Below are 12,903 nucleotides of genomic sequence, written 5' to 3'. Positions count from 1 at the left end.
CAATTTTGTCAGTGTTTTTCTTGATCTGTCTCTCAATCCGTTGAAGGTACCTAAATATAATTCTTTTGAATTCCTTATCAGGGAGTTCCAATACTGCATCTTCCTCAGGGATGTGGTTTGGGTCTGTATCCTATTCCCTTGTTTCTCCTGCTTTATTTTGCTTCTTTGTGTGGGCTGTGATGCTCTGTTGTCTCTGAGGCATTTTGACGTTTTGGGGTTTATATTTAATTGATGATTGTATGTTGGAGTGACTTGCCCACTATTTTCGTTTTCTCTGTATGTTATCTATGTAAGCAGGGTACTGTGCTGTCCTCCTCTATTTGCTAGTTGGCAGCATTTATGTACTTACCACATGTCTCCTTTCCTATTGTCTGCCTCCCATGTGTCCCTGCCATCCTTGGCAAATGGAGCCTATTCTTAGGTCCCTGGAATCCAAATGAGAATACTGTCACTTTAAAATCCAAAATGGCCACCACTTGTAAACAATCAAAATGGCTGCACTCTTGGTCACTTTAAATATCCACTATGGCTGCCGTGTGTAAACAATAAAAATGGCTGTGCCCTCTGGACAGCTGAAAGTCCACAGCTCAGGTTGTCTCCCTCTTTGCTGTTTCCCTTCCTAGTCACAGGCCACCAGTGCAGTTGTCCCTGCAGCCCTTGATCTTTAGGTCAATTCTCAGGTCCCAATACCACTTGGAAATATTCAGCCTGTCTGTCTTGTCAGAGTAGCTGACAGTCCACTGCTCTGACCATCGCTGTACTCACTGTTTTTGTTCAGGTTTTTCCACTCGTTGGTGCCTAATCCACTTCTGTATACTTCCTTTCAAAGCTCAGGGCTCCAGAATTATCTTCTATATTTCTGTCAATTGGTTTCCCTCTCTTTTTTTTTTTTTTTTTTTTTTTGGGTTGAAGAAGGTCTGTGTGGCTTGTCTCCCTATTCCACCATATTACTGGAGGTCCTTCAGGGGTTATTTTTGCTTTAAGGTTATCTCAAGGCAATAGTTTTAGGGGTTCATCCAGCTTCAATGGATCCAGAAAGTCTGGAGTTCATGACAAGTTGAAATTCTGTTCTGCGTTTTCCCCTTTTGATCACTAGTCTTCTATAGAATCTTTGATCAAAACATTCAGTAGTGGTAGCCAAGCACCATCTTGTTCTGGTCTCATTACAATGGAACCAGTTGTTCATGGAAGCAATTAGCCATGCATTCCATTTCCTCTTCCTATTCCTGACCCCCCTTTTTCTTCTGTTGCTCCTGGTGAGTAGAGACCAATTGCTGTACATGACACTTAGTGTTTGTTTTTTGACTGACTGAATGAATGAAGGTTAAATCAATGAATTAAAGATGTGACACTGCTTTTATATTTGTTACTATGTTCACCATGAATAAGTTTTAGAGGCTGTTGTTCATAATGTTTCTAAAAAAGAACAACAGAAAAAATTTCTTTCTTCCCAGGAAAAATTTTGCTTCTTCTGTGTTGCTGTTTGCTCCTTACCTTGTAAACAGCAAGAATTCTATTACACAGGACAGTTGTGTGCCTCTGCATTAGTCATAGGAAAGCTCAGATCCTAGCTCAGTGACCTACCTCAAACAAATGATGACTATGCAGTCTGCATACTAACCAAATTCTTAGCCTCATTTATTTTTCCTACCTTCATTTTTTTTTTTTTAATTTGTTCTATTTTCTTCAGTGTTTATTTTAAATTGTATTTCTTCCTCTGGTATGGTTTTTGTTAGTCACCTTATATTATTTTTTCCAAATTAAGTCAGGATATGAATAAATGTTTTAAATGGTATTAAATTCTGGACCTCAACTTTGCATACATACAGCTTTTTCACTTAGCAGGATAGCACCTATTCCTGCCTTATTATCGATTTCTGAGATACTTGATGTAAAAATGGTGTGGCAGAGACATCTGACCTTCTGTAACTTCATAAGGGGGGAGAGCAATCATTGTCAGCAGCCCAAGGCTAATTCCTGTGAGGCAGAAGTGAGACATACCTCTTCTCTCCAACCTTTTTACCAGTTTTGAGACCAGCCATTCCTCTCATGGCATTTGCTACTTCTCTGATGGGTTCAATAATTCACTGCAATGGCTACATAGAAGTCAACAGATAATACGATTATGGAGTTTATTAGGGAAGTTACAGGTTACAATTCAGGATCAAGGACAACTCAGGATCTTCGATCAGGTCACCCTCTTCTCAGCTGTGCCCGCAGGCAATCCTCTTTCTGGCTCATGGCTGTTTGGCCCCATGGCCTGACCTCTGCCCTGCTCAGACAAGAAGAAGAAGAGCTGGAAGTGGAGTGTGTCCTTTGGCCCCAGGGTCCTAGTAAGTTAGTAAGTGGCCAGGAGCATGTCAGTCTTCCAATAAGCTTCAGTCTGAAAGTGCTCAGCTCTCTAGCCCTGTGGCTTGGCAGGCCTAGCACTATCCCCAAGTGCCCAAAGGCACCTCACTCTGCCAGTAAGCCTCCTGCCCCAAAGCATTCAGCTCTCACTCTGAGTCGGCACATACACTGTAACTGCCTTGCTCCATGGGCTGGAAAGCCCACTATGCCTTCTCACACTGGTCTCTTGGTTCCTGCCTTCTTGTGCAGCTGTTGCTCTTGTCACTGCTGCACCACTGTCTTTCACTGTTTTCCATGTTACAGCTCCCTCTCTCTGTCTCCTGGGTCTAGGAGGTTCTCAGCACAGGAACCCCAGGGCCAAAGGACACGCTCCACTCCTGGTTTTTCTTCTTGGTAGTAGTGAGGCCCCTCCTTTTTGCCTCTGGGAATGATTATTTTAAGCCTAGCATGATGACAAAACTAATCCCCTTGTTAGGGTTCCATATACATTATTTTCATGGTCCCAACCAAAGGGTGCCATACACTTTATTTGCATTATTAACAAGCTGTCCAATCCCCTTGGTGGGCCACAAGTACTTTATTTGTATAGTCCCACCCAGTCATTTGGTGGGAGTTACACGACCACGACTAGAAAGGTCATATAAAAGTGATACGTTGCACTGCACTTGATTTCTGATAGGTATTTTCATGGAGTAGCTGTACCATAGTTCTCTTTACTATCATTCAGCAGTTATTTCCAATATGTGGTCATTAAAAATATATGCTGGTGGTACGGTGATTAAAGTGCTCATCTGCTGACCTTTCGGTCAGCAGTTTGAACTCGCCAGACACTCTGTGGGAGAAAGATGTGGCGGTCTGCTTCAGTAAATATTTACAGCCTCGGAAACCCTATGGGGCAGTTCTACTGTATCCTGCAGGGTCACCGTGAGTCAGAATCAACATGATAGCAGTTAGTTTGGGTTTTTGGTCTTTAATAACAGTTCTGGAATAAACATCCTTACGCACAAAATGTTTTAGTTTTCAGATTATGTACTTAGGTTAGAATTTGCCCCACGTAAAAACTCCATTTGTTGTTGTTATATGCTGTCAAGTCGGGCCCAACTCATAGCGACCCCTCCTTGGGTTTCCGAGTCAGTATCACTATGGAAGTAGATTGCCCAACCTTCCTTCCAAGGAGTGGTTGGTGGGTTTGAACTGCCGGCCTTCTGATTAGCAGTCAAGTGCCTTAGGTACTATGCTAGCAGAGCTCCTAGAAACTCCATAGGACAGTTCTACTCAGTCACATGGGATTGCTATGAGTTGAAATCTACTCAACAGCCCCCAACAACAATAATACCACCTGCTGGCTATGTATACATGTTAAATGTCAACCCTAAAGAGATCCATGGGCTGAGTGTGACTCTTGCCTTTCTCTTGAATTGGGAATAGAAGTGGGATAGCTTTCTAACAAATCCAATCTAAGGCATTAAATTCTAAATTCACTTGTATTCTGACAGCATGTTTCCTTTTCTTTCCTAATTAGCTTCCACTTCAGTTCCAAAGACTTGGATACCTGGTGGCCCTCATGGCACTGCTGTGTGGGGACCCGCTGAAAGAAATAGCTGAGGAGGCTGCAGAGGGCACACACTACCTGCTGCATATCACCCTGAAGCTGAAATGTAAGGCGCTGCTGAGAGCAATGAGGCCCTGAACAAGTTCTCTAGCACAACACAAGTATCAGCTCTCTTTGTGCCCTCACATCCCTTGTTCTAGAAAGGCTCTACAAACTGTAGTCATAAAGCGAAAAAGTATATGATGAAGCAACACCGGCTCAAAAATTAGAGTCATGATGCTGAATCAGACCCATCAGTGCCAGCCATCTGCACTAACAGTGATAGTGTTAGAGTGGCTGAACACACAGCCCTATGAACAAAGTAGGGTGACTAGTCAGAAGTAGGAGAAATTCTTGCCATCATTTGAGCCTCATTCATTTATTTATCCTATAAATGTTTACTGAGTACTTACCCGGGATCCAACAATAACCACAACACAAGTGGTCCCAATCCTTACGTTATATACAATCTAGCATAAGAGTCAAACAATCAAAGAATCAACAAATAGCTATGTTATTATAAAAAAATATAATTGCTGTGAAGGAAAAATACAGGGGCCAAGAGTAAGAATCACTTTAGTTGTGGAGTTCAGTAAAGGCTTCTCTGAAAATAATCTGAAGGTGAGCAGTTAGCCGGGTGAAGAGGTAAGCAGAGTATATTAGGTAGAGGGAGCAGCATACTCAGGGGCCCTCAGTAGGTATGAGTTGGAGGTGTCTGAGAACTAGAGGACCAGTGTGGTCCAGGAACGTATCACTGACTCCCACAGTGAGAAGGGACTTTAGGAGAGATCTAACCCGGCCTCCCTTCTGGTATTTGAATCTCAGTCTACTGCATCCCCACGTAATTGTTCCACCTGGACTTCCTCATTCAAAGGAAAAGAAAGCTCTGTGCTTTCCAAGGCAGCAGTCCCATCTCTGGGAAACTCTGAGTATGAGAACTGTCTATCAAGATACACAGTTAAGGAAATAAAATTGATTATTTTTTAAACAAATATTTATAAAGACTGAATGTTTTAGGGATGCATCGGTGAACAAGACAGGTGAGATCTCTTCCCTCAAGGAGTTCATTTTCTAGTTGAAGAGACAGTATCCTCAACCAAGTCCTCAAAGACTTCCCATAGATAAGTTGCTATCACAAAAATACTATCACAGTAAAACATGAGAAAAACAAGGCACTATAAGGAACTGTTGCAGACACAGTAACCTGCAAAACTAGACACATAAAGACTTCTGATATTGGAATTATCAGATATACTACAAAATTGGGCAGTTTTATACAGGGACCTAAGCATCATGACATGCCTAAAAAGTCCTCACCAGCAGGGAGAATGGGTGGCATGTCTTGGTTGTACTCCCAAATTATTCAAAAGGCCTTCTCTCAGAAAAAAGTTTGTTCCTTTTCCTTTGAGCTCTTTTTATATACTGGTCTACAACAAAGGGGAAACAAATCAGCCTTCAGATGAACACATCCTCCAGCCATTTTTGTAAAAGACAAGAACAGTGAGACCCTGGAGTCTGTTTCAACCTAGAGATCAACCAAATTTGCAAAATCAAGGAGAAAGAAATAAGCCAGAAAGTATTTTTGTTTCATATTTTCTCTTCAGATATCAATCATGACAGGAAATATCACCAAAGCTTTCAGAAAGCAATGAAAAAATGCCGAGAATTCCTAGAGCTCTACAGTATCAAACACTTCTACAGTTGTCCCTTCAGAATTGCCCAGGTAAGTAGAATGCTTAAACTAGAAAGACTGACAGGTTTAAATGTTGGCAAGGATGGAGAAGCAACCAGAACTGTGATACATTTATACATGGGAATATACAATGGTAAAACTACTTTGGAAAAAAGTTCTGGTAATTTCTTATGAAACTAAACATACAAAATTGCCCAAAGAATTTGTTCTCTAAACATTTTATAGTTTGGAGAGGATGCAACATGTTTGTGACTCTTAACACACCTTACCTTACTAGTTTAGTGGTTTAGGTCAACCTGCCAGTGAGGCCAACATCCCTGTTTGGATGTCTCTAGTGTAGCTCTGCTCACACCGATTGCTCTCCTAACCCCTAGCCAGCCTCTTGCAATTGTGAACCCTTGTCACAAAAACGAGATGCAAGGGGGTATAGTTGATCCAGTAAGTTGTTCGCTTTTAAATTAATATATTTATTCATTATCCAACAAATATTTATTAAGTATATAGTAGGTGCCAAGCCCTAGTTAGGAGCTCTGGTGGCATAGTACCTAAGGCATTTGACTGCTACCAGAAAGTTGGTGGTGCAACCCACCAGCCGCTCTGCGGAAGGAAGATGGGGCAATCTACTTCCGTACAGATTTACTGCCTTAGAAACCCAGTGAGGGTCGCTATGAGTCAGAATCGACTCAATGGCAGTGAGTTTGTTTTTCGTTTTTAAGTACTAAGCCCTGTGTTAGGGACTAAGGGAAGAAATAAAACCTATAAATCTTACTAACAAAAAAGCTAAAAAAAAAAAAAAAAACCAACTCACTGCCATCGAGTCAATTCTGACTCATAGCAATTCTATAGGACAGAGTAGAACTGCCCTGTAGGGATTCCAAGGCTATAAATCTTTACTGCTAAACTTTTGGCTAGCAGCCTAGTGCTTTAACTACTGTGCCACCAGAGCTCCTTTACTAACAGGATCTAAGTTATCAAGTAATTTAATCTTTCTGTGCCTCAGTTTTGTCATCTACATCATAGGGTTCTGTGAAACTTAGGATGACTCAATTGTTGTGAGAGGTAAGTGAGATATTATGTGTAAAATGCTTTGTTTAGTATCCATTGAGTAGTAAGTGCCCAGTAAATTATTACCTATCGTACATGGCAAAGTCCTTATACAATGCCAAATGCAATAAAAGCAGATTAGCACATTATCTTAATATTATGTTGACTCCAGACAAGGAATTTTACTATTCCTGGGAACCTGTCAGCTATATAACCTCAGAGCCTTTTCTTTGTCTCATTCCTATAAAAGTGTGGCTCTTTCTGAGGATCTCAGTGGTGAAGCATCTTTCTAAAAGTCTGAGCTGTAAAACCCAATGGGTAGGCATTGGGTTGCTTCTAGTTTTTCACTTTGGTAAACAAGACTGAAAGCAACAGCCTTGTACATCTTTGTGCACTTCTCTGTTAATTTAGAATGTATTTGTTGTTCATTGCACTATCATAGTATATTTCTTGGAAGTTCATTTTCCCTAAATAATTTCAGGTCTTCGAAGTTTTTCTCAATTCAAATGAACTCTGCCAGTTTGTAATGACTGCATTGGACGGCCTGAAAAATACAAAACATCTCTGCATTCAGCAGTCAGCAGTAGAATTGCTGATAACACTGGTGAAAAATGCGGAGTCCCAATTTGAGAAGGTAAAAACCACAGTGGCCATTTCCACGGTTTGAACCAACAAGACCTCTCCACTCCGGCGGCCAAAGAGGTCTCTTCTGATACTTTTTTCATCTGAGATCAACTACTGAAGGGGCAAAGGTCAAAGCCTTAATCCACTTGGTTACATAAAATTATCCATTCCACAAGCATATACTGAACCACTACTGTGTAAGCACCTAAAGGAAAGAGATTTTTAAAATCTAAGGTGTGGTCCATACTGTCCCAGAAGAGAATAGTTTTTCTGAGGAGAGATAATAAACACATATGAAAATGGTAACTTCAATTTAGATTTTCATTCAGATGACTTTAAAGTGTCAAATTAAAAAAAAAAAATCAAGCCATATAAATGACTCTAAAAGGAGGCAGACTTAGTAAGCTTAAAATCAAGAGTTTATCTGAATGTATCTAAAAGTGATACGTCAAGAAATAGCAGTATACTTACAACATTTAGAAATATAGAAAGGCAAACTAAAGAGCTAGAAGAGGTGCAAGTTTTTGTCTGTAGAGAGCAGACCTGTCTGAGGGAATAAAAAGGAAAGAGCCTTGAAATACCACTGGCTCCCCAAGTGCTTCAGAGAACACCCCAACAAAATTGGAGTTCTTCCAGCAAGAATAAAGAGTATGGGCAGAAAAGGCTATTGGGTATGGAACCAGTAGTGGCCTGCCATAGTGCCCAACTGTTGTTGGTGGAGTATGTTGGCTGTGTTCAGTTTATAGCCGTTAGAAACACCACTGGGGTAAACATCTTTTGTTCCTGTCTCCTTGGGCACAGATAGAATATTTTTCTAAAGTAGATAACGAGGAGTCACTGAATCATAGGACACACAACATTTAAAATGTTAATAGATGTAGCTGTGGCATACCTAGGTGGTTGAGGGTCGGAGACTTCTACCCTGATAGGGAGAAGTATGTTATCACTGACATTGTTTAGAAATGATGGCACATGATTATTAGAAAAAGTAGATTCAGTTTTAGTTGGTTTTGTTATTGTTTTTAAATTCTTTACAAACAATGAAACTCCTTATTGCTTGCACCCAGAGTGGATCACTATACTCCTCCTGCCTCCCTCCTACACACCTTGGTATGTCATTGGAATACTGCCATATTATCCTCCAAAACCATAGGCACTCTCACCGGCAGTATATACCAAACCAAACACACTGCCGTGGAGTTAGATCTGACTCATAGTGACCCCTCCTTGGGTTTTCAAGCCGGTATCAATATGGAAGTAGGTTGCCCAACCTTCCTTCTGAGGAGTGGCTGGTGGGTTTGAACTGCCAGCCTTCTAGTTAGCAGTCAAATGCCTTAGGCACTATGCCACAGTGTATAGGTATATTAATTTCTCTACTCCTTCTTGAACTCTTAATCGTATCAAAGTATGAAAATTTTACCAATTTTATAGGTGAAAAATGGTATCTTACTGTTGTTTTAATTTACATTTCCCTGATTACTAGTGAAGTTGTTCTCATATGTTTATTGGATAGAAACATAAATCAGTATCACTTTTCTGAAAAGCAATTCAGTAACGCTTTTAAAGATTAATCATATGCATTGCTTCATAGATCTTACTTCTAGGAGTCTATTCTGTTCTAAGAAAATAATCAGATATGTGGGAAAATTAGATATACAAAAAAACTCCATAGCAGTATTATTAATGACATGAAAAACTAGAAACAACAGTAGTGTCCAAAAACTGATAGAGTAAAACAGAGTATGTCTGTATGATAGGATACATGTAGGCACTAAAAAGTATATTTATGAGATGAGCCATTAAGATGGCTTTTCCCATAGGACACTTTTTTTTATGATGAGGAAAAATATTTTTCAAGTCATATTCTGAGCAATGTAAATTGATCTGATTTTTTATATTCTTTGTATTCAGGAACCTTGAACTTTTCCTGCCCTTTATCATAGAAATCCCATGCCTTAGAATTTATTAACTTAATTTCAGGAAATAATTTAAATGGATGAAAAATTATGTACAAAAAGAATTTTTTGTAACTGTACTTCATATAATTTTAAAAAGGCATTGAAAACTAGTACACATTTTTCAATTTATAGGTGAGAAAAACTGGGATCCCAGGAATTTAAAAGACTTCTCCAGTACCACAGCAGTAGTTGCTGACAGAGCCAGGACTCATGTAAAGAGAAGTCACATATCTTAATTAAGATGTCTTAATTAATTGTCTGCCTAATGTTCTTTCTGCTAAATCAGTCTCCCTCACACTAAGTCAGCGATGAATTATGGAGAAAAGTATAACCATTAAAAGTTACAAAGATAAAGGCTAAGTAGACACATGGAAAGTAAATAATACCTACTTCTCATAATCCAACATTTCACATTTACGATGATAGTAAAAAAATCTACTATATGACTTAGTGATTTTTTTTTCCTTTCCATACAGCAGTTCATACATATTTTGTCTCATAACATTGACTGTAATTTTCCATACTGTAACAGCTCTCTTTCCCCCTTCCTCCCCATAGTTGCCTCTTCCTTGTGTCCTTCCCTCCCATGTACTCCTGCCCCCTGAGCAGTCTCCCTGTGCATACACTGCCCTTCTGTTCTCCCATGATTGAGTTCTCCAAAGACTATATCTACCTACTGTTAATGTTCAGCCCATATGCCTGGCTGTTATTTGGCTGGAAGCCACAGGAGTGAGTGCAATTCCAGACCTGAAGGACAGATAGGGGCCATAGTCTGAGGGGTTTCACCAGGCTCTATCAGACCAGCAACCCTGGGTTTTTTTATTTTATTTTATGATTTTGAGTTTTGTTCCACATTGTTCTCCCACTCTATCCAGGATCTCCTACACAGATCCCCCTCCAATTGGTTGACAGTGGTAGCTAGGCACCATCTAGTTCTTCTGGTCTCATGGTCCTACAGGCTGAAGATCGCATGATCTACCAGTCCTTTGGACTAATTGTTTCTCTGCATTTTTGGTTTTCTTCATTCTTCTTTGCTCTGGATGAAGAGATACCCATCATTGCATCTAGATGGCTGCTTGCAAGCTTTTAAGATCCCAGTTGCTACTCACCCAAGTAGGATGTGGAACAATGTTTTTGTGTAGTATGTTATGCTAATTGAGCTTGATGTCCAAAGTCCTAGGGAGTGACTTTTAAAACAACATTTTTATTATTTTTTAAAAAGTTTATCAAAATTGCTTAGATTATCTGCATGTATGTGTATGTATAAAAGAGTTGGCTGTATATACAAAGATATAAACAGTGTGTCTTGGAGTAGTGAGGTTTTTTTTTTTTCTTTTTGCTTACATATTTAAAAAAATTTTCCTCAGTGATTATGTGTTGATTCTACAATGAGAATAAAAGTGTTGGAAAAAGTTGGAGTCTACTCTGACTCTGAGGATGGCAGAGAAACCCTTATCTACCTTCTTCCCAGGGATGTCCATCATGCTCGGTAAAATCAACAGGAATAATTTCTCTGCTTGGACTGTTCCTCTCACTCACAGACTCATGGTTTCAGCTCTTGGTGGAAATACTGAGGGTCCTCAGAGAGGTGAAAGGAAGCAGTGGAGACCAAATAAGAGGGGCAGCCTAAGTCTGACTTAGAGTGTACTCCATGTGGATTGGGAGGAACTCTAGGTTATCACCATGTGTTTGTAGCATGGTCTGGGCTCCATGTGTGCATCCAACTGTCTATCAGAGGCTTTCTTTTTAGTATTAACTGTGCTTTCATGCTCTTTTAAGCAAAGGGTTATGAAAGTTTATTTGAATTTATAAAGTGCTTTTCCATGTTAAGCATGCAACCCCTTACCTTAACATTACCATATACCTTTTCTGTAGCACCTTGGGATTTTTTAGTCATAGGATTGCATGCTATTACATAGTCCTAATTAGTCTGTATACAATTTGCTGCTTTCTTTTTCTAACAATATTGTATACACCCAGTCCTCACTTACCAACATGGTTAGGTTCCAAAGACCAGATTATTATGCAAAAATCAGCATTATGCAAAAATGGAGGACAGCCACATCAGATCACAAAATGAAGGATGACTACATCCTTATGTAACAGCCAACCTAGTGAGAGTCATGATCCAGCCAAGTTGATACATAGCCTTAACCATCACAGCCGGGGTTTCTCTTGCCTCACACTTCAGCATTCGTTACAGCCAGTCATATGTTGTTAATGTGCAAAATAAGTCATATAGTAGATTTTCTTACTATCATCGTAAACTTTCACCCAAATCACAATAAAAACAAATTAAAAAAAAAAAAAGTCACTCCCTAGGACCTTTCAGAAATGGCTACAATAGCCTTAGTAACCATCAACGTTCCATGGGATTGAGGTCTTATAGTGGATTTTTTTTTTCCTCTCCAGGTGCCAGAAATTATGGGAGTTATCTGTGCCCGGTTATCCCTAATCAGCCAGCCAAGTATCCGCCAACAAATCATAAATACTGTGAGCTTGTTTATCTCCAGGCCCAGATATACAGATACAGTACTCAGTCACCTTCTATGTCATCCAGTACCATATGACAGGTAACAGAACCCTGTACAGCCTCTGGGTTAAATTGTAGTGTAAGACACAGCTCTGAATACTGTGGAACATGGTCTAATGAATTCTTGTAAGGGAGATAAGATATAGACAGATGCCTGCAATAGAAATCAGGATATAATGCATAAACACAAGGAGACAATCCAACAAATCCAGAATGAAGAACATTCTATAAGATAGACAGATTGGATTCTCCAAAAAAGTTAATGTCATCAAAGAAAAAAATGGTGGTAGCAGGGGCGCTGTTGTAGGTTAAAGGACACTAAACAGACATAACCAAATAATGTGTGACCTTTATTGTATCCTGGGTCAAAAAAAAAGAAAAGGCTGTAAATTGAAAAAAAAAAAATTAATATGGACTGAATTTTAGATTATTATGATAATTTTCTTAGATATGAAATGATATAATGATTGTGCAGAAGAATGTCCTCATTCTTAGGCAATAGACACTGAAGTTATTTAGGGGTGAAGTGTCATGTCTGCAACTTACTTGCAAATGAGTTAGTCAAAAGACATGTATAAATATATACATAAAAAAAGCATAAATACATGCCTAAACAAGAATGGAATTAGAGACAGGAGCAAACAAAATGCTTTTTTTTTTTTGGATTAGTGGTTTTCAAGTTCAGTGGCACCTTTTAAGTTTCAATGAGATGCCATATAGGGAAGGCAGTATGCTTTCAGAGAGGACTCCAGTCCCCCCACCCACCTTGTTTAATGTTTCACGTACTATAGTTCTGGATAACTATTTCACTTAAATAAAATAGCTTTAAAATGCTATTTCATTTTCAGTATGCTTGGCTTTAAAATGTTTGAAAACTACCCTTTTAATGAATGGGTCTCAAATAATCCTTTGGTGTAGTGGTGATAGTTTGAGCTGACGTAGACAGTCTACCTGTAAATCAAATAAGAGAGGGCTTTACCCATCCAGAGAAAAATGTTATAAAAATGTTCTTACTTTGGTATTTCTCTAATGAGTTGTTTTTAAATCTTTGACACTTGTTGTAGCTTACCTAAACTAAATCCTTGTGTAAAATATATCTGATGAAAGACAC

The 12,903-nt window shown here is 39.3% G+C and overlaps 1 protein-coding gene across 1 annotated transcript in view; it reads left to right on the top strand.

Moving 5' to 3' along the window:
* Positions 1-12,903, top strand: part of MROH8 (maestro heat like repeat family member 8) — a 116,583-nt gene that overhangs the window by 82,946 nt on the left and 20,734 nt on the right. The window contains exons 9-12 of the mRNA XM_042783607.1: positions 3,872-4,007; positions 5,545-5,663; positions 7,159-7,311; positions 11,672-11,832. Coding sequence (XP_042639541.1) covers positions 3,872-4,007; positions 5,545-5,663; positions 7,159-7,311; positions 11,672-11,832 — 569 coding nt within the window. The remainder of the gene's footprint in view (positions 1-3,871; positions 4,008-5,544; positions 5,664-7,158; positions 7,312-11,671; positions 11,833-12,903) is intronic.

Source organism: Orycteropus afer, unplaced genomic scaffold, assembly GCF_000298275.1.
Source record: "Orycteropus afer afer isolate SDZICR_OR568_19922 unplaced genomic scaffold, OryAfe1.0 scaffold00020, whole genome shotgun sequence".
NCBI lineage: Eukaryota > Metazoa > Chordata > Mammalia > Tubulidentata > Orycteropodidae > Orycteropus > Orycteropus afer.
Note: the sequence above shows the minus strand (reverse complement) of the source record. Positions and strands in the feature narration are given on the sequence as shown.